The 23185-nt window shown below is 42.3% G+C and overlaps 1 protein-coding gene across 5 annotated transcripts in view; it reads right to left on the bottom strand.

Moving 5' to 3' along the window:
• Positions 1–23185, bottom strand: part of cadpsa (Ca2+-dependent activator protein for secretion a) — a 593453-nt gene that overhangs the window by 157194 nt on the left and 413074 nt on the right. For all 5 annotated transcript variants that reach the window (XM_068051590.1, XM_068051591.1, XM_068051593.1 and 2 more), the window contains exons 14-15: positions 18226–18327; positions 2221–2284 (exon numbers count right to left, since the gene is read on the bottom strand). In XM_068051590.1, coding sequence (XP_067907691.1) covers positions 2221–2284; positions 18226–18327 — 166 coding nt within the window. The remainder of the gene's footprint in view (positions 1–2220; positions 2285–18225; positions 18328–23185) is intronic.

Genomic DNA, 23185 nt, shown 5'->3' with positions numbered 1-23185 from the left:
ACTCTCAAAGGTTCTCATATGTGGTTTCCATCTTTAATGTATTCAACAGTCAAAATTAATTTGCTTCACCCTCTCAAATTCTACATACGTCTGCCTAGCCAATTTCCACAGGTTCCGAAACTTCTGATGGTAAGCTTCAGGGACTAACTCATATGCAGCAAGAATAGCCTTTTTTGCCATCTCATAATTAGCAGAAGCCTCTTCAGGAAGAATGGCATAAACTTCATGAGTTCTGCCTATCAACCTGCTTTGCATAAGCAGTGTCCAGCTTTCCTTTGGCCATTTCATTTGTTTGACTATTTTTTCAAAAGATATAAAAAATGCCTCTACGTCCCTTTCCTCAAACTTTCCTCAAGCTTGTATAAGTTTAAACAGCTTTTCACTGAGTTCTGAGCTGAATACTGTTTCTTCCTGACCAGAATTTTCCCTGGATTCAAGACTACCCCTTTGTCTTCATTCCATCTCTTTTAACCTAAATTCCCTCTCTTCTCTTTCACTTTCTTTCTGAAATTCAAGTTTTCTTAATTCTTTCTCAGCCTCAGGTTTTGCCATTTCTTTTCCCTGTTCAAGCCTGAGTTTTTCCATTGCTAACCACTTCAACTGCATCATCCTCTGACCTACTGTCTTTTTGTTCTTCCTCTTCTTCTACTTTTAAACATTGGGCTATTAGGTCAATTATCTCTGCTTTTTCAGCACCTGATTTCAATTCTAACCCCAACTTTGCTGCCAAATCTTTTAGTTTAATTTTGGTTAAAGTTGTCAAGTCACTAAGGGACACATTCTCCTTTCCCAGAAACTCTGCAGCAACTGCTAATGCTATTCTGATGATATAGCCCTTATTCTATTATACAAAAAACCTGGTTCCTTTTATTTTTTCTCGCTCAAATTATTACTCCCCTTACGAATTATGTAATTGGCGTTGGATTTGGATCCCGACAATTGAGTACCCAATTAATATGATCCTAGAGACGACAGCAATTAATATGATCCCAGAGATGAGCCCCAAATTAATAAGTTACGACTGAGGTGGGAGCAATGCACTGTCAATTCAGTCCCATCAATCAACAGAGCACACTACATTATTAAAGATTTTCCACCGAACCGGAAAACAGCCAAAGTAAACACTTTATTCACCCCCAGAATAAAATATACCAAACCAGGTATCTTTAAACAACAACAAATTAACTATTTATTAATAAACTAAATCTTAAACACTATTAAGATAAATTTATGTCTAAAGACCTTATAACTTCTTATTTAACCTAACCCCCATATGCACACACACATTCAAAAACTATTGATTAACCGTTTTTTATTTACATAGGGTTTCCTAGGAATAAAATAAGTAGCTGGGTTGGAGGTCCTGTTGGGTTATGTTCCCGGTTGATGAAGTGTTCCAGAGTAGAGTAATCATATGCCACTCAAAGTCTTCAGGCGAATTCAACGAGACAGTCTTTAATAGATAGGCATTCAAAGTATTTCAGCTACAGCAGGTGTCACACAGTTCTTTCAACGAGGAGTACGGCAATAGGTCTACTTGAATTTTAAATTGGCAGTCTTTTGGAAGAAACTTTACTGAGAATTCCGGCAAACACAAACAGGCAATAGAGAAAATTACTTCTGTAGCAGAAACTTCTTAGAGTTTCGAAGTAAAACAGAATTTACTATCTCAGACAATGAAAATGTTCTTTCCAGGGTTTTTTCCTTCTTAGGCAAATGCAGTCTAAGCTCAATGTAGATTTTCTCTGCTGAGATATAGACAGCTTCTTTTTAGTAAGCACAATTCGTTGGATTCTACTTCAGACTGGTTTCAGCCAGTCCCTGCACACAGTCAAAATTGAAACATTACAACACCTAGGGAACAGGCAGGCTGTGGCACTGTTCTCAAAGCACCTAAAAAAAACTTCTCTCTCTGTCTTAAAGGTACACTGTTTTAAACAGAGGAGAAAAAAATTAGTTCCGTGACAATATGTATGTCCTGAAACAGGGAAATTGACACTTTTCATGAGTTGTCTTGTGGAACTTTTTGTGACACGCGAAAAAGTTGGACTGGACAGCAATTAATGTTTCCAGTAAAGATTAGGTCCTGACAATATCTAACTGCAGTATTTAGGAGGAATTCTTAGAGATACTGGATAATAATACTTTAAACATGCATGTCATTAACCATAAATTACTCCTAATATGTGAAATTCACACAGTAAAATATTAACTACTCACCCTCTCCAGGAGAGATAGGGTAGCCTTTAATGCACCCTCGGGTCGTCCAAAAGGAAAGCAGTACCTGTCAGCAAGACAGATTTTATTAATTACTTTCCAACAAAAATGTTTTAAAAATGGTCATCCTGGTTAACTTTGTAGACCACAAAAAGCACAGTTCATTTATTAGTATAGATTAAATGAATGGTAAGTTATTCCACATTACAATATCTTCCAATACTTACACATCCATGTGATCTTTATGTAAAGAGGACAGAGCATTAAACAAGAAATTATTGGAGCTTGCAACAAAGGCAATAAATTGTGGGGGACTGTAATCTCCATACAAACTAGGACAATGAAATTAGCAAAAGTGGTCTAGAGGATGAGTTTGTAGAATGTTTTCGGGACAGTTTCTTGGAGCAATACATTGTGGAATTGACTAGGGATAAAGCTATCGTAGATCTCGTATTGTGTAATCAAGCAATGTTAATTAGTAATGTCATAGTAAAAGATCCATTGGGAAATAGTGATCATAATATCATTGAATTCCACGTTCAGTTTGAAAGTGACATACTCCAATCACAAACAAAAATCTTAAACTTAAACAAAGCCAATTATGTAGGTATGAGGGGAGAATGGAGAGGTAAATTGGGTAAATAGACTAAAAGATATGGCAGTAAATGAACAGCTGAACAGTGGGAAACCTTAAAGAAGCAATTCAAAATGTTCAACAAAAATACATGCCATTGAAAAACAAAAACTCAGCAAGAAAGACCCATCCATGGCTCACTCAGAAAGTTAAGGATTACATTAAATTAAAAGAGGGCTACAATATTGCAAAAAAGAATAGCAAGTCTGAGGATTGGAAGTGTTTTTAAAACCAGCAAAGGGCCACCAAGAAGTTGATTAAAAAGAAAAAACTAGAATATGAGTGTAAACTAACTAGTAATATAAAAACAGATTGTAAGAGCTTTTATAGGTATATAAAAAGGAAGAGAGTAGCTAAAGTAAATGGCCCCTCAGAAGCAGAGACAGGAGAAATTATCAAGGGGATTGAGGAAATGGCAGAGGCATTGAACAAATATTTTGTGTCTGTCATAGTAGAAGACACAAGTTTCATACAAGAAATAGATAGTAACCTAAGGGCTAAAAAGTGAGGAAATTACAAAAATTAATATCAGCAGAGCAAAAGTATTTGAGAAACTTACAGGGACTAAAATCTGGCAAATCTCTGGGACCTGATGGCCCACACCCTCGGGTTCTAAAAGAGATAGCTGCAGAGATAGTGGATGCGCTAGCTATGCTTTTCCAAAATTCCTTAGATTCGGGAATGGTCCCATCAAATTGGAAGTTGGCAAATGTTACAACGCTTTTCAAGAAAGGAGAGAGAGAGAAACCAGGGAACTATAGGCCAGTTAGACTAATATCAGTTGTTGCGAAAATGCTGGTATCTATTATTAAGGAAATCTTAACAATGCACTTAGAAAAGCACAGTGTGATTAGAACAAGTCAACATGGTTTTATTAAAGGAAATTCCAGTTTGACAAATTTATTAGAGTTTTTTGAGGATGTAACTAGTAGGGTGGATAAAGGGGAACCAGTAGATGTAGTATACCTGGATTTCCAAAAGGCATTCGATAAGGTGCCACACAAAAGGTTAATTGGCAAGATAAGGGCTCATGGAGTTGGGGGTAATATATAAACATGGATAGAGGATTGGTTAATTGACAGGAAGCAAAGAGTTGGCATAAACGAGGCATTTTCAAGTTGTCAGGCAGTGAATAGTGGAGTGCCGCAAAGATCAGTACCGGAGCCTCAGCTGTTTACAATCTATATTAATGACTTAGATGAAGAGACAGGGAGTAATGTATCTAAGATTGCGGACAATACAAAGCTAGGTGGAATTACAAGCTGTGAGGAGAACACAGATAGGCTGAAAGAGATATAGACAGGTTAATTGAGTGGGCAACAAGATGGCAAATGGAGTATAATGTAAGGATGTGTGAAGTTATTCACTTTGGTTGTAAGAATAGAAAAGCAGATTATTTTTTAAAAGGTGTGAAACTTGCAATAGTTGATGTTCAAAGAGTCTTGGGTGTGCTTGTACAATGAATGTAGGAAGTTAGCATGCAGACACAGCAAGCAATTAGGAAGGCAAATTGCATGTTGGCCTTTATTGCAAGAGGATTGGAGTACAGGAATAAGGAAGTCTGCTACAATTGTACAGGGTTTTGGTGAGACCACATCTGGAGTACTGTGTGCAGTTTTGGTCTCCACATTTCAGAAAGGATATACTTGCATTGGAGGCAGTACAGTGAAGGTTCACTAAATTGGACCTTGACCCCACCACCGAACATCAAGCTATTGTCCACAAGACTGTCACTGATGTCATCTCCTCTGGAGATCTTTCCTCTACAGCTTCCAACCTCATAATCCCGCAACCCCAGACAGCCTGCTTCTACCTCCTTCCCAAAATCCACCAGCAGAACTGTTCTGGCAGACCCATTGTTTCAGCCTGTTCCTGCTCCACTGAACTTATTTCTTCCTATCTTGACTCTATCTTTTCTCCCCTGGTCCTGTCTCTTCCCATCTACATCCGCGACTCTTCTGACACTCTACATCATTTTGACAATTTCAAGTTTCTTGGCCCCAACCGCCTCCTCTTCACTATGGATGTCCAATCTCTCTACACCTCCATCCCCCACCAGGACAGTTTGAGGGCTCTCCACTTCTTCCTTGAATAGAGGCCCAACCAGTCCCCATCCACCACCACCCTCCTCCACCTGGCTGAACTTGTTCTCACTTTGAACAACTTCTCCTTCAACTCCACTCACTTCCTTCAATTAAAAGGTGTTGCTATGGGTACCCGCATGGGTCCTAGTTATGCCTGCCTTTTTGTGGGATATGTCAAATCTTCCTTGTTCCAGTCCTACTCAGGCCCCCTCCCCCAAATCTTTTTCCAGTATATTGATGACTGTATCGGAGGCACCCAAGATCACGTCGTTGGCACCAGCTGGACCTCATTGTCACAAGGCGGGCCTCTATAAACAGTGTCCAAATCACACGCAGCTTCCAGAGTGTGGACTGTGACACTGACCGCTCCCTGGTGTGCAGTAAAGTTAGACTCAAACCAAAGAAGCTACATCACTCCAAACAGAAGGGCCGTCCGCGCATCAACACTAACAGAATTTCTTATCCACAGCTGTTCCATAAGTTTCTAAATTCACTTGAAAAAGCCCTTCAAAACACTCCTGCAGGGGATGCAGAGACCAAGTGGGCCCACATCAGAGACGCCATCTATGACTCAGCAATGACCACCTTTGGCAAGCGTGAGAAGCAGAATGCAGACTGGTTTCAATCTGACTTTGAAGAGCTGGAACCTGTCATAGCCGCTAAGCACGCTGCACTGTTGAACTACAAGAAAGCCCCCAGCGAGTTAACATCCGTAGCACTTAAAGTAGCCAGAAGCGCTGCACAAAGAACAGCCAGGCACTGTGCAAATGACTACTGTCAACAACTGTGCAGTTGTATTCAGCTGGCCTCCGACACCGGAAACTTCAGAGGAATGTATGAAGGCATTAAGAGAGCTTTTGGGCCAACCATCAAGAAGATCGCCCCCCCTCAAGGGCGGCACAGTGGCGCAGTGGTTAGCACCGCAGCCTCACAGCTCCAGCGACCTGGGTTCAATTCTAGGTACTGCCTGTGTGGAATTTGCAAGTTCTCCCTGTGTCTGCGTGGGTTTCCTCCGGGTGCTCCGGTTTCCTCCCACATGCCAAAGACTTGCAGGTTGATAGGTAAATTGGTCATCAGAAATTGTCCCGAGTATAGGTAGGTGGTAGGGAAAATATAGGGACAGGTGGGGATGTGGTAGGAATATGGAATTAGTGTAGGATTAGTATAAATGGGTGGTTGATGGTCGGCACAGACTCGGTGGGCCGAAGGGCCTGTTTCAGTGCTGTATCTCTAAAAAAAAAGTCTAAATTGACACGATCACTGACCAATGCAAGCAAATGGACCGCTGGGTGGAACACTACCGAGAACTGTACTCCAGGGAAAATGCTGTCACTGATACCGCCCTCAATGTAGCCCAGTCTCTGCCAGTCATGGATGAACTGGACGAACAGCCAACAAAATCGGAACTCAGTGATGCCATTGATTCTCTAGCCAGTGGAAAAGCCCCTGGAAAGGACAGCATTATCACTGAAATAATCAAGAGTGCCAAGCTAGCTATACTCTCAGCACTCCACGAACTGCTTTTCCTGTGCTGGGACGAGGGAGCAGTACCACAGCACATGCGCGATGCCAATATTCTCACCCTCTATAAGAACAAGGGTGACCGCGGTGACTGCAACAACTACCGTGGAATCTCCCCACTCAGCATAGTGGGGAAAGTCTTCGCTCGAGTCGTTTTAAACAGACTCCAGAAGCTAGCTGAGCTTGTCTATCCTGAGGCATAGTGTGGCTTTCGAGCAGAGAGATCCACCATTGACATGCTGTTCTCCCTTCGCCAGCTACAGGAGAAATGCCGCGAACAACAGATTCCCTCTACGTTGCTTTCATACATCTCACCAAAACCTTTGACCTCGTCAGCAGACGTGGTCTCTTCAGACTACTAGCAAAGATCGGATGTCCACCAAAGCTACTAAGTATCATCACCTCATTCCATGACAATATGAAAGGCACAATTCAACATAGTGGTGCCTCATCAGACCCCTTTCCTATCCTGAGTGGCGTGAAACAGTGTTCTTGCACCTACACTGTTTGCGATCTTCTTCTCACTGCTGCTCTCACATGCGTTCAAGTCTTCAGAAGAAGGAATTTTCCTCCACACAAGATCAGATGGCAGGTTGTACAACCTTGCCCGTCTTAGAGCAAAGACCAAAGTACGGAAAGTCCTCATCAGGGAACTCCTCTTTGTTGACAATGCTGCATTAACATCCCACACAGAAGAGTGTCTGCAGAGACTTATCGACAGGATTGTGGCTGCCTGCAACGAATTTGGCCTAACCATCAGCCTCAAGAAAACGAACATCATGGGACAGGACGTCAGAAATGCTCCATCCATCAATATCGGTGACCACGCTCTGGAAGTGGTTCAAGGGTTCACCTACCTAAGCTCAACTATCACCAGTAACCTGTCTCTCGATGCAGAAATCAACAAGCGCATGGGAAAGGCGTCCGCTGCTATGTCCAGACTGGCCAAGGGGGTGTGAGAAAATGGTGCACTGATACGGAACACAAAAGTCTGAGTGTATCAAGTCTGCGTCCTCAGTACCTTGCTCTATGGCAGCGAGGCCTGGACAACGTATGTCAGCCAAGAGCGATGTCTCAACTCATTCCATCTGTGCTGCCTCCAGAGAATCCTTGGCATCAGGTGGCAGGACCGTATCTCCAATGCAGAAGTCCTCGAGGCGGCCAACATCCCCAGCATATACACCCTACTGAGCCAGCAGCGCTTGAGATGGCTTGGCCATGTGAACCGCATGGAAGATGGCAGGATTCCCAAGGACGCATTGTACAGCGAGCTCGTCGCTGGTATCAGACCCACCAGCCGTCCATGTCTCCGCTTTAAAGACGTCAGCAAACTCGACATGAAGTCCTGTGACATTGACCACATGTTGTGGGAGTCAGTTGCCAGTGATCGCCAGTGTTGGCAGATAGCCATAAAGGCGGGGCTAAAGAGTGGCGAATCAAAGAGACTTTGCAGTTGGCAGGAAAAAAGACATAAGCTCAAAGAGAGAGCCAACTGTGTAACAGCCCCGACAACCAATTTTATCTGCAGCGCCTGTGGAAGAGTCTGTCTCTCTAGAATTGGCCTTTATAGTCACTCCAGGCACAGCTTCACAAACCACTGACCACCTCTAGGCACTTACCCATTGTCTCTCGAGACAAGGAGGCCAAAGAAGATGACTGTATCGGTGCCGTTTCCTGCTCCCACTCCGGACTGGAAAACTTTATCCACTTTGCTTCCAATTTCCACCCTTCTCTCACTTTTACATCGTCCATCTCCGACACTTCCCTTCCCTTCCTCGACGACTCTGTCTCCATCTCTGGGAACAGCTACCTCGACTACACTTCTTCACACCCTGCCTCCTGTAAGGACTCCATTCCATTCCCCCAGTTTCTCCGTCTCCAACGCATCTGCTCTGATGATGCAACCTTCCAAGACAGCGCTTCTGATATGTCTTCCTTTTTCCTGAGGATTCCCCCCCATTGTGGTTGGCAGGGCCCTCAACCGTGTCCGGCCCATTTCCTGCACCTCTACCCTCACCCCTTCCCCTCCCTCCCAGAACCGCGACAGGGTTCCCCTTGTCCTCACTTTCCACCCCACCAGCCTCCACATCCAAAGGATCATCCTCCGCCATGTCCAGTGTGATGCCACTACCAAACGCATCTTTCCCTCCCCTCCCGTCAGCATTCCAAAGGAATCATTCCCTCCACGACACCCTGGTCCACTCCTCCATTACCCCCAACACCTTGTCCCCTTCCCACGGCACCTTCCCATGCAATCGCAGGAGGTATAATACCTGCTCTTTTATCTCCTCTCTCTTCGCTATCCAAGGCCCCAAACACTCCTTTCAGGTGAAGCAGCGATTTACTTGTACTTCTTTCAATGTATGCTGTATTCGCTGCTCACAATGTGGTGTCCTCTACATTGGGGAGACCAAATGCAGATTGAGTGACCGCTTTGTGGAACACCTCCGCCTAGTCCGAAAGCATGATCCCGAGCTTCCAGTTGCTTGCTATTTCAACACCCCCCTTGCTCTCATGCCCACATATCTGTCCTGGGCTTGCTGCAGTGTTCCAGTGAACATCAATGCAAGCTCAAGGAACGGCATCTCATTTACTGATTAGGCACGCTACAGCCTGCTGGACTGAACATTGAGTTCAATAATTTCAGAGCATGACAGGCCCACCTTTTTATTTGTAGTTATTTTTTCTTTTTTCTTTTATTTTAGTTCGTTTCATCATTCTTTTTTTTTACCATGTGCCTGCCCGCTGTTTTTTTTCATGTTTGTGGTTTGGGCCAGGGCTGTTCATTTTTCTGTCCATTAACACCCTCTCTGCACTAACGCTTTGTCTTTCAGCACACCATTAACACACCATTTACCTTTGCTCCATGACCTTCTTGTCAGTTATTCTTTGTGACCCTGTCCTATCAACACATTCTCTTTTGTTATCTCTTGCCCCACCCCCGCTTTATTTGCTTTAAACCTATTAACCTATTACATTTCATATTTTGCCTGTTCTGATGAAAGGTCACTGACATAAAACATTATCTCTGCTTCTCTCTCCACAGATGCTGCCAGACCTGCTGAGTATTTCCAGCATTTCTTGTTTTTATTTCACTAAACTGGTCCCTGGGCCTATATTCTCTGGAGTTTAGCAGAGGAAATCTCACTGAAACATACCAGATTCTGAACTTGCTGGATAGGGTAAACACTGAGAGATTGTTTCTGCTGGTTGGAGAATCTAAAACATGAGGGCATAGTCTCAGGATAAGCGGCTGATCATTTAGGACTGATATAAGGAGAAATTACTTCATTCAGAGAGGTGTGAATCTTTGGAATTCTCTACTCCAGAAAGTGTGGATGCTCCATTGTTGAATACATTTAAGGCTGGGATACACAGATTTTTGGTCTCACAGGGAATCAAGGGATATGTCAAGTGGGCAGGAAAGTGGAATTGAAGCCTAAGATCAGCCATGATCGTATAGAATGACAGAGCAGGCTCGAAGGGACATATGGTCTACTTCTGCTCCTATTTCTTGTGTTCTTGTGTAAACAGGCTGAACGAAAGAAGATAGGTAGTTGAATAATCTATCTCCAAGTGTTTCATCTATTGAATTATATTTTTATTATTATTTGTTCATGGGACGTGAGCATCGCTGGCAAGGCCAGCGTTCTTTGTCCATCCCTAATTGCCCTTGAGAAGGTGGTGAGCTGCCTTCTCGAACTGCTGCAGTTCCAGGTATTTGTCCCAGCATCAGTGAAAGAACGGCAATATGGTTCTAAGTCAGGATGGTGTGTGACTTAGAGGGGAACTTGTAGATGGTGGTGTTCCCATTCATCGGCTGCCTTTGTTCTTCTAGGTGGTAGAGGTCATAGGTTTGGAAGGTGCTGTCAAAGGAGCCTTGACAAGTTGCTGCAGTGCATCTTGTAGATGGTACATACTGCTGCCACTGTGCGGCAGTGGTGGACGGAGTGAATGTTTAAGGTGGTGGATGAGGTATCAATCAAGTTTTGTGCTTGACGATGTCGAGCTTCTTGAGTGTTGTTGGAGCTGCACTCATCCAGGCAACTGGAGAGTATTCCATCACACTCTTGACTTGTGCCTTGTAAATGGTGGACAGACTTTGGGGAGTCAGGTGAGTTACTCGCTGCAGAATTCCCAGTCTCTGACCTGCTCTCGTAGCTACAATATTAACATGGCTGGTCCAGTTAAGATTCTGGTCAATGGTAACCCCCAGGATGTTGACGTGGGAGATTCAGCGATGATAATGACGTTGACATCAAGGGGAGATGGTTAGATTTTCTCTTGTTGGAGATGGTCATTGCCTGGCACTTGTGTGGCACTAATGTTATTGAAATAAATACAAATCTTTCTTTCATCAGAACCCTCAACAGAACTTTGATATCACACTGATGGTCAATTTGGTTTCCTGCAGGGCCAATTAGCTCCAGACCTCATTTCAGCTTTGGTCCAAACATGGACAAAAGAGCTGAATTCCAGAAGTGAGGTGACAGCAACTACTTTGACATCAAGGCAGCATTAGATTGAGTCTGTCATCAAGGAGTCCTACCAAACTTGAAGTCAATGGGAATCAGGGGGAAAACTCTCAACTAGGTAGCAGTCATATGTATCACAAAGGATGATGGTAGTTGTTTTTGGAGGCCAATCAACTCAGCCCCCGTACACTGCTACAGGAATTCCTCAGGGTAGTGTCCAAGGCCCAACCATCTTCAGCTGCTTCATCTATAATCTTCCCTCCATCATAAGGTCAGAATTGGGATGTTCGCTGATGATTGCTCAATGTTCAGCACTATTTGCAGAACATCCTCAGATATTGAAACAATCCATGCTTGCATGTGGCAAGACCTGGACAACATTCAGACTTGGGCTGATAAGTGCCTGGTTATTGCTGAGTAAGTGCCGCTTGAGAGCATTGTCGATGACACGTTCCATCACTTTGCTGATGTTTGAGATTAAGTGGATGTGACGTTAATTGGCTGGATTGGATTTGTCCTGCTTTTGGTGGACAGAACATACATGGGCAATTTTCCACATAGTCGGGTAGATACCAGTTTTGTAGCTGTACTGGAGCAGTTTTGCTAAGAGCATGGATAATTCTGAAGCACAAGTCTTCAATACTACAGCCGGGATGTTTTCAGGGCCCATAGCACTTCCTGTATGCAGTGCCTTCAGCCATTTGTTGATATCACGTGGAGTGATTCGAATTGGCTTAAGACTGGCATCAGTGATGGTGGGGACCTCAGGAGGAGGCTGAGATGGATGATCCACTCGGTACTTCTGGCAGAAGATGGTTACAAATGCTTCAGCCTTGTCTTTAGCACTGATGCGTTGGGCTCCCCCATCATTGAGGATGGGGATGTTTTTGGAGCTTCCTCCTCTAGTTAGTTGTTTAATTGTCCACCACCATTCATGACTGGATGCAGCAGGACTGCAGAGCTTTGATCTGATCTGTTGGTTGTGGGATTGATTTTCTCTGTCAATAGCATGCTGCGTCCGCTGTTTGGCATGCATATAATCCCGTGTTGTAGCTTCACCAGGTTGACACTTAATTTTGAGGTATGCCTAGTGCTACTCCTGGCATGCTCTCCTGCACTCCTCAATAAACCAGGGTTGGTCTCCTGGCTTGATGGCAATGGTAGAGTGAGGGATATGACAGGCCATGAGGTTACAGATTGTGGTTGAATACAATTCTGCTGCTGCTGATGATCCACAGCATCTCATGGATGCAACGTTTTCAGCTGTTAGATCTGTTCTGAATCTATCCCATTTAGCTAAGTGATTGAGCCACACAACACGATGGAAGGTATCGTCAGTGTGAAAACGGGACTTTGCCTCCATGAGGATTGTGCGATGGTCACTCCTACCGATAATCTCATGGACAGATGCATCTGCGACAGGTAGGTTGATGAGGGCGAGGTCAAGGAGGATTTTTCCTCTTGTTGGTTCTATCACCACCTGCCGCAGGTCTATTCTGACAGATATGTCCTTCAGGGCTCAGCCAGTGCAGTCAGTAGTGGTGCTACTGAGCCATCTCTTGGTGATGGACATTAGAGTCCCTCACCCAGAGTACATTCATAAGAAAACTCTCTGTTATTTACCTTCAGTTTTGGCATACTCAATGTCATGTGTAGCTCACTTGAGCTGCTTTCTCCAGACAATCCCAAATAACAACTGTAAGTACTTCTTGTGGAACAGTAGTTACTTTACCATATCTCAGCACAATACTAAAGTACTAAGCTGTATGGGGTGCTTGGGGCTGTTTAAAACTATTAAGTATGGTCATTGGTCTAGATATTTGATGGCGCACACTGTCTTTTGGGTGCTAAACTGGCCCTTAAGCCTCCAAAAATGTGGGTCAAAAGTGCACTTTCATTATGAGCCAGAAGTACACGACATTGGAGCAGGTAACAATGTAGGCGGCTAGGGCCTACGCTTGAAACAAGACCTAGGTCCTTTCAATTTGCAAATAAGGGGCCTGTTGCCTGTCTGAGGTCCTGTGTAATATTGAGTTGCCCGGAACGCAGCTCACTGGTTGCAATCTGGAAAGCTGGTTCTACATGTGGTACAACCAGTGGCAGGCAGCCTTCAAAAAGTTAAGTTTGTAAAAAATACATACCTGAATGCGAAGGTAGGAAGGGGAGGAAGGCTCTACCTGACCCCACATTAAAGTTGCAGGCCATTGCCAGCCCCCCTTTCAACCTGTTATATATTGTTATACATTGTTATAGCATCTGTAAAGTGCTAGGAACTAATTATCTAGGAACTAATTGTTATGTGTAAGTGTTCCAGGGGGGCACATTCATGGCTGCACTGGAGAGTCATGTGTCATGCAACAGGAAACCAGCCTGGGGCAGTCCTATACCAGGGGACATGGAAGCTGAATGGAATAAACAAAGACTCTAGCCTTTCCAAGTCTAAAGTGTGATAATTTTGAACTTATGGGAACCCGAAGACAACCAGGAGACATAATATGGTGGCATCGCATCTGTGAGTAACCCTAAAATATTTCAAATGAATTTAATGCTGAATTAGATTGGGAAAAATTGACCCAAATTAGTGCCAGAGAGAAAGAAGAAAACCTGTGTGAATTGTGCAAACATAAAATGTTAGCCGGACTGGAATGAAGGCACAACTACAGCCCATAATGAATTGGGAAGCTGATGATGTCATAGAGACATTTGACAGGTGTAAACAAAAGTGCAGATTGACATTCAGTAGTTTCCTAGTGAAGAGGGTCAGTGATATCCTTCTGTGGGCAGGAGATAAAGGATTACATTTATTTAACAGCTGGGACCTAAGTGAAGAGGACAGCAGAAACCCAAACAAAATTGTTGAAAGATTCAGCACCCATCTCCAGCCAAAATCAAATTATCGGATATACCAATACGAATTTCAAGGACTCAGATGGAAATTAGGGAGCCTATTGATAATTTTGTAACAAGATTGAAGCATGCAGCCAGAAAATGTAAAGATACAGAAGAAAGGCTGATAGATCAGCTCATTTGGGGTTCTGCACATCCTGAAGTACAGAAAGCTCTAATTGTAAAGATCAAGCTCACATATAGCAGGCCGTGGACACTGCCAGAGCACATGAACCCCGAATAGACAGATGAAGACACTCACTACACAAACAGCTAGCCTTCAGTTAAGCTAAGAGAAAGGCAGTAGGGCTGATGAAGTGAAAGAACAATGAAAGAATGTACACCAAACAGAGCAGGAGCTGTGGACGACCACATGAATTCACAGACAGAAGGAAATGTCCTGCATATGGAACAATCTGCAGAGCTTGTGGAAAGACCCATCACTGGGAAAAGATATGTAGAATAAGGGAAGAAGGTGGTAGACGAGTCACCAGAGCCAGAGTAACAGGGTGAATGAGTAGGAATAGAAACCACAACATCTATAGCCTGGAAGATGGTGATAGGTTTGAGAACACGATAGACATAGGAACCATACAACTGCACGAAATATCTGGATACAACAGTTCCCAGAGAAAAGAAATTCACATGACTGTTCAGATCAGGAAAAGGGTGAGAAATAAGACCACAACAATAAACCTGAAGGCGAAGATTGATACTGGAGCACAGAGTGATATCATCCCGCTTAGACTATACCAGAAGGTCTTTCCTGAGAATTTGGAAGAAAATGGTTATCCAAGGAAAGGTGCTCTGAAACTGAACAACATCATGCTAACAGCATACAGGGGAACTGAAATTCGACAGCTAGGAACAACTCAACTCAGAGGGACACACAAAGGAAAAGATGTTAACTGTATGTTCTATGTCACTGAAACAGGTGGTCCTGCTATCTAGGGGGTGAGCAGTTGTGAAGAGCTGCAGATTATCTCAGTAAACCATGGGGTGAAAGAGGCGACACTGAGGGTTGAAGACAGTACACCCATTGAAAAGCGCCCTCCGATCAGAAGCAAAGAAGATCTGGGACAAATGTACCGAGAGTATTTTGATGAGATGGTTGGAGGCTTTGAAGATTTTGAGTATCACATCACTATTGGTCCAGCGATGAAACCAGTGATTCATCCCCCACGTAAGGTGCCAATAGAACTAAAAGGAAAGCTTGAAAGAGAGCTCCAAGAAATGGAAGAAAAGAAAAGAAGACAGAGTCACAGAGCCTACAGATTGGGTAAATTCTATCGTGGTGAGAGAGAAGCCAAATAGATGGCTAAGAAATTGCCTGTATCCCAAAGATCTTAACCAAGCAATAAAGAGGGATCAGTACCCTATTCCCACACTGGAAGAGATCCCACCAGCACTGATAGGGACCAAGGTTTTCAGCAAGCTTGATGCCAGAAATGGCTACTGGAATGTGAAGCTAGATGTAGAATCTTTGCTGTTGACAACATTCAACACACCCTTTGGATGGCACAAATTCCTGCATCTACCTCGTGGTCTCAAAGTGAGCCAGGATGTGCTCCAGCAGAAAGTAGACGAGACATACAGTGGATGCAAAGGAGCAGTCGGCATAGCAGATGATATCCAGATATATGGTGTAGATGGAAAAGATCATGACAACCATCTACATCTTATCAACAGATTTTTAATTAGTAATGGGTTGAAGGGTTATGGAGAACGGGCAGGAAAGTGGAGTTGAGGCTGAGATGAGATCAGCCATGATCGTATTGAATGGCGGAGTAGGTTTGAGGGGCTGAATTGCCTACTCCTGCTCCTAGTTCTTATGTTCTTATGAAGCCATGGAGAGAACCAGGAAAACTGGGATTATGCTAAATGCAGACAAAAGCATTGTGAAAGTGACAGAATGACAGTTCTTCGGAATAGTGTACACACCTGACAGAGTCGAGCCGAATCCTGAAAGAATCTCAGCCATCTCTGGGATGGAAGCCCCAAGAAATGAGAGAGTTGAGAAGTTTCCTTGGCTTGATCCAACACATGAGTCCTTCATACCACGCATCCGAACACACAGCAAACCTGCAGGAGCTGATGAAACAAGATATAGAGTACCAGTGGTCAGCGTGACACGACAGGAGTTTCAATAAACTCAAAAAAGGTAGTAAGCAAGGAGACAAGTCTGTCATACTATGACAGAAAGAAACTGATGCTCTGCAAGTAGATGCTTCCTCAAAAGGACTGGGAGCAGCCCTGGTACAAGAGGAAAAGCCAATAGCATTTGCATCCAAAGCTCTAACATCAGCTCAGACAAGATAAGCCATAATAGAAAAAGAGCTTTTGGCAGTCATGTATGGATGTGGGAAGTTCCACAGATATCTCTATGGGAGGAAGTTCACAGTAGAGCGTGATCATCGTTCACTGGAGCAGACCTACAAAATAAATCTATGTAAAAGCACCAGCAAGACTGCAGTGGTTACTCTTGAGGCTTCAGAGTTACGATTTCACTCTGAAATACAAGCCAGGAAGAGAAATGGTGCTGGCGCATACCCTATCTCAGTTGCACCACAGGAGAAACGAGATAGAAGATCTAGGTATAAACATTCAACACCTAGTGAATATAACAGCACCGAAACTTAGTCAAATTAGAGATGAGGCCAGCAAAGATGAGGAGTTACAGATGCTATCTCAGCAAGTGATCCAGGGATGGCCTGATAAGATACAGCAAACGCAGCCAGTAATAGGTCAGTACTGGTCTGTCAGAGATGACATCTCAGTAGAAGATGGTGTTCTGCTGGCTGGATCCAGAATAATCACCCAAAACAATGCAGGAAGAACTTCTCCAAAAGATACATGAAGGCCACATGGGAATGGAAAAGTGTAAGCTCAGAGCCAGATCAGCTGTGTACTGGATAGGCATATACAAAGATATTGAAAATATAGTGTCTACATGCAATGCATGCCAGAAGTACAGAAACACACAGCAAAAAGAGATAATAGTTACTGAAGCACCACCCAGACCATGGCATACTGTAGGAGTCGATTTATTCACACATAATCAAGAACGGTATCTCATAGTTGCAGACTACTACTCAAAGTTCCCTCTTATCCAGAAAGTGAAAGACTTGAGAGCCATAACAATCATCTCAGCAGTATGAGTTCTGTTTGCTGAGCAAGGGATTCCTGAAAGATTAATATGTGACAATGGCACCCAATTCACATCCAGAGAATTTAAGGAATTTGCTGACCAGTATGGGTTCAACACCATCACCTCATCACCATGTTGGCTTCATCATCATTTTTCGTGCTGCTGCTCAAGCTGGGGTATAGCTCCATAGGCATTGGTCATTCCTCAGTAACTCATCCAATATGTCCAAGATAGGCAGTGAGTGTTGGCAGGCTATTTGCAATTGTGGAGGAGGACACTGTCCTCATGAGATGCTCATGTACGGATTTCTAGGAAAGGTCATTGGCTGGAGACCAGGTGTTCGAATCCTCAAATTTTTTTTGCCCTTTCTAGTCCAGAATGCCCACATGCTGCATCTGCTAAATTGGCCTGGTGGAGGGAGGATTTTTGGATGTGAAACCTGGAAGTGTGGGCTTCCCAGAGGCCCCGCAGAAATCAGCTACAGGGATGTCTTTCAATTTTTTTAAAGCAGGTTTCCTGCCCGACAGCCAGTCTGATTGACAGGCTGACTGCCCGTTGATGGAAAAGCAGCCTGGCAGCGAATGCCAGGTAAGAGATCGGGGAGGGTGGGGGTGGGAGGATCGCGGGGTGTGTAAGGAGGTTGACTTGTTGGGCCTGGAGGAAACAGTCTTGTTCCTCCTAGCCCACAGGCAGTTCTGTTACTTCATAGATTCAGCCCTTCTTGTCACTTTTTACCTGCTGGTATTTCCAAGTCCCAGAAAACCTGGCCTCTATGGGTTAAAAATAGAAATCCTGTCAAAATGGAGGCATGCAACATCCTTAAAAGATATTAGTGACAGACCTGCCTTCTGAGAACTGACTGTTTCCCACTCCCTCCTCAGGTAAAGCAGAAGTGGTTAAGTCAGACTTGGAATTGATGTTTAACTTTTTTCAACCCCTCACCCACCCATCCTTGGGGTTAAAATACCACCTCCATCACTGTTTTCTCCACAGATGCTCTGTGACCTGATGCAAGTTTCCAACATTTTCAGTTTTTATGTCAAGAACTCGTTATTTCTACAGATGATTTTCTTTGTTTCTTTGCAAAGTTATACAGAGCTGGCATAAGATTCTACAATAACATTTGATCCTTATCGGAATGTATTCTGAGATATTAAGTTATCTTTTTCTGCACTCACCCCCAAAATCAAACAGCCTTACATTTACTTGCAATAAGTAGAAATGTGCATCAAATAGCTTGATATTCTATCTGATATTCACCTAAAGTGAGTAATTTGATTCTCAAGTAGTAAGCGCAGTCTCTCCTTGATCTCCTCGAAACGTTCTTTTTCTTCCACTGTTACAGTTCCTATTCCATCCGGCCTGGAAACAGAGAAAATAACATTTAGCACTGTTTTTTCATAATTCAATTCACACCGGAAACCAGTGAAGTAATATTCACTCCCTTCTACCTTTTCAGCATTCAGTTTTGTACTTCTTAAGGCTGTGGTATAAATTTTATATACTTTTGTTCTTTTATATTGAAGTTCTCCAGCAATCCGGCAAAGCTAAATCTCATTTGGATGGTCTCCTTTAATCAGTTACTGAATTATTTGACAAATATTTTGGGGAACAGTGTTCACGTTATGAGGTAGGAATACTGTTCAACACCTTACTGGCTAAAAGACAAAATAAAACCATATGTTTTGTTATGATTGTACGAAGGTTTGGTGCATGGTCCTTGGGGGCTTTTAAACAAAGTTTGGGGCTAGAAATTGATATAATGTTATTCTGGCTATTAAAAAGACCTTGAGGTGGATTTTCCCTCCAAGCAGGCTTTGGGCCTCTAGTAGGCAAGATGTAGCAGCAGGCCATCAGTAGTCCTGACAAGGCCTGGTCCATTTGAGATCCGGGTCTCATTAGCATTGGGACGGTGGGCTGCAGCAGATAATCAAGTGCCCTGGGGCAGCCAACCAGCTGGGGCAGCCAACCAGCTGGGCCTAGCCAACCTCTGGCTACAAGATGTTAGGTAGAAAGGGAAGGCGGAGCAGGAGCAGTGCCAGCCTGGCTTTGTGGTGCCTGGAGGAACTCCTCTCTTCCCAGCCCCACAAAGATATGCAGTAACTTACCTTCTGTCTCCTCTTCAGCCCAGGCTCCAGCTGATGTGGGCTGGAATTGCAAGGGTGCATGCTCCGCCCAGTGCAGTCCAGAACTGGCATCGGAATCCTAGTGACCCCAATTTAAATATTTCAATTAGCTCGGTGCCCTCTTGAAGTGGTTGCCCATGACACTTACTCAAAGGACCTCAGCAAAATAGCAATGGTCACCGCGGTGACAGTAACAGGATAGTAAGCTACTACACTTCATTTTCATGTTGCTGATGCCCTGGTTCTGCTGGGCAGCAGTCCTATAATTTCGGTCCATTTTCTGATGAGAAAAGCGTGGTGACATAAAATTGCCTATTTTTAATAACTAACGGTGCCATTTCTTCCCAGTTTGACTCCTTAAAATATCATCCTTGCTTCAGAAGCTAACATGCACCCACACTATTGGAACATTTTCATACTAATATGATAGCACTAACAGAAGTAATTTAAGAATGCTTGTAAATTGTGAATATATCATAAAGCATTAAAAATTTTTAAAGTGTATTTCATCTTCATTGAATTAAAAAGAACCAAAAATAAAAAAAAATAAACATTTTCTTTTTACCTTATGGATTTTAAAGATGACAAACCGCAGTTTAAAAAAACATTTCTGCACTGCACAATTCAAATATCTTTGTGTTAAATACTCAGTGCCACTTTTTGACCTCTTCTACTTAGTAATCAGGGAACATATTATTAAAACTACGAGAAGGCTGCTTTTCCCAGGCTATTTCCCATATGGCTTAAGTTTTGGATGAAGTGTGTTTTATAAAAGAGAACAAACTCAGTCCTGCGCAAATAAGCATTTCCTTATTATTTCACAACTTCAGGTTAAACAATATGGATAGTTCCTGAATATTTACACCAGCCAATAATCCATAATAAGAGGGAAAGAGGCCGACCTAATCCTTTCACGAAAGGAAGCAACAGCCCAGACAAACAACATTACCAGGTTCTTCAGTCAAAAGCAAAGTAGAGGGATTTGTATTTTACTATCCAGTCTACACCAGCTCAGTCTCCCTTTCTGTAGTGTGAGTAGACTGTGAATAGAATAAACAGTCCTTTTCCATAGGCCTCCTTCAGTGTACACTTTAAGCTGTGCAAATCCCCAGCACCAGCCTGTTTGGCAACACAAAAGCATGATAAGGGATTACAGAACCTCTAATAAACCTCCTGTCAGGGGTTAATTGGTCAGCTTTATTTCTCTTTATTTGCAAGCATCAATTGTGACCTTAGGCTCAGAAATTACAATCTATACTGCAGTGCTGCAGTGACCAATAAGATAGAAAGCTGTTAATACGGCAAATCATCCCACATGAAATCCTACTCTAGAGCTTGAAAAGCAAATTCTTTTTACACTTACTTTGGTGAAGCTTATTGTAACAAGCTACCCCCTTCCTTTCAAAATACAGTAGAAAAATTGTACAAACATAACATTATAAATATGTCTTATAATTTCAAGACCTTTTCAATAATGTACAGATTTATTTGTGTAAACAAACCAAAAAAACACATTGGATTAAAGGCTTTACAACTCTAAATATGTGTCCCTTCTACTGCTAAAAGTGCCATGTGATGCATTTTTTTAATTCAAATAGAAAAGGATAAGATCTTCAATCATTAAACGAAACCTTTGGTTTGAGATTTGGGATTCTCACCTGCTAATAAAGTGCTAATTATTAAAGCGTTACTAAGATATTAATGAAAGCCACACAAAAAATCAATATTTGCATATGAGAAATATAAACTGTGCCGAGTATACATTTTGTTTTAATATTACAGTTGAATGGAACCTCTCCCAGCACATTCAGTTACAGAACATTTGGGTACCTGAGATAAAAGCTGTGATGAATATGTAACACAAAATGACATGTATAGCATTTTTCACAAAATGGAAAGACTGGACTGGATTTTCTTTTTTAAAACAGTTAAGATAATATCTTCACTACTGTGTGTGTTAATAAAGAAAAGTAAAATAAAACACATTGAAAAATTAAAGTAGATTCCTTTTTAAAATTCTATTTGTTGCTAATAATTGTAGAAATCTAAGCCTTTATTCAAAACAGATGCTAACAGCTGGCTATTATGTGGCAGAACCTGTGATGGGAGCCGAGCATTTGACCACAAGATGAGTACAATCCACAGGTCAATTGTAGCCATTTTTGGAGTGGTTTCGATGTCTCGGAGGGCCTGCCAACTGAAACCCGTCATGGCCACTAGGATTTCCTTTCTCAAACAGCTGCGGACTATATTACATCTGACATGATGAGCGTCTTTCGACTCTACCTTTCAAAACTTCGGCAAACCATTTTCTCACTGTCGTTCACAAAGATGACATTTTCGGCAGCGTGATAGGAAAGATGTCATGTTGGTTGCTTTTCAAGTCTTTGTCACAGTGGTTAGCACCAGTTCTGTCAGCTTCACTCTCCTCACAGTCTCCTATCTCGGGCCATGTCACAAATAATAACATTTCCAATGTTTTTTGTCAAAATTTACAAATAATCAAGCCCCCACTACGCTACTTTTTATAGCTTTTGTGGCTAAGTGGATCTTTCTTACACAATGATAGGCAAATTAGAAAGAGAATTTTTAACGTATTTGAGCTTGCAAAGTTGCATTTGGTTTGATTATATGAAAATCTGACTGAATGATAAGAATTAAATCTGAATTTTAAAAACTAAAGTAGCGCAATAGCAAAACAAAATACTATACATCATTAGAGCTACTGTCAATATTTATTCAAATAAAGGATGGGGGAAATACCTTTTATACAGATTTGCAATTGTCTTTACAGTGGAATCTGCTACAAAAATGATTCTGCAGAGGTGATTTAAATGGAGTTATGAAATACTACTTTCTAAAACAATATTATTTTCAGCATTTGACAATTCCCTTCATAATAGTCACCATGTTTGATGATTTTAAATTTACCTATTTCTTTTCAATTTTCTAAAAGCTCTCCCTCAAAAAAGTATGCATGGAAATTTTTTGCATTGCATAGATCAAACAATTTTAATATGTCATGTAAGGTTTGCAAATAATAACATACATGTTTTGTACAGAAACCTTTGTTACTTTCTACATTGACATTGATCAGATAGCAAGACCATTTCAGTGTACTGGAACCTAGGACACCAGCTAGTTAGTTTCTTCTTGGTGACAGCTTGTCATTCTGTCAGTCTTGACCTTCAGGCTGTCCTGTAACATCTGAATCACATTTGCTCTCTACTCTCTGACTGACTGCAAGCTACTGTTGTCTCACTGTCTGACCCAATAATAACACAATACAAACAGACAACTTACTGCAACTCCATCACATGAAAAGATAATGTTTATCCCTAGCACATATTAAAATCTACATGCAGTTAGACCTACATTTGACCCTGTTTATTTCAATATAAAAGGCTACATTTTTATTTCAACTGAAGCCATCAAATGCTTGAAGAACAACTTTTTTTCCTTTCTTAGCTGTGTTTTAATGATCACGGAGGACTTGAATAAATCCCAATATTAAAATTAGTACCTCTTTTGATTTTAAGTTTTAGGTATGTCTATCAAATACTACCTGTCATTTAGTGTTTTAAGTCCATGTTTCTGTTAATGTGGACTTCTAACTTCTTACGATGCATTAATGCAAAAGATCTCTTGTGAAACAGTGGCACGTGGATCTAGTTGACCCTTCTAGCTAGCCTCGGATGTGTTAACAGACTTCAGTTACAAGAGGTTTTCTTTATCCTATGTAAGTATCTTTCGAGAGCACCTTTTATATAACACAACATATAAAACACTTTAAGTAATATTAGTCATATGTAAAAGTGCATAATAAGTGGATCAAATACCTGCTTGGGTAGTTTAGACTCAGGGAATTGGTATATCAATATGCCATGTTGGGATCTGCTTTGCATTTGTAATTCTTTATATAGCAATTCTGAGATGTCAACTGTCAGAACTAGGCACTGCACAAAAATGAGGCATCTACCCACAAGGACAATCAGAGAATTGGAGGTCAAGTGAATTAGAAACTAATCACACACCTCCTTAAGGCCAGCTACAGAGTTCTTGGAAAAGGTCTCTTGGTCAGAAAATGGTATATA

The sequence above is a fragment of the Heterodontus francisci genome, chromosome 19 (assembly GCF_036365525.1).
Source record: "Heterodontus francisci isolate sHetFra1 chromosome 19, sHetFra1.hap1, whole genome shotgun sequence".
Taxonomy (NCBI): Eukaryota; Metazoa; Chordata; class Chondrichthyes; order Heterodontiformes; family Heterodontidae; genus Heterodontus; species Heterodontus francisci.
Note: the sequence above shows the minus strand (reverse complement) of the source record. Positions and strands in the feature narration are given on the sequence as shown.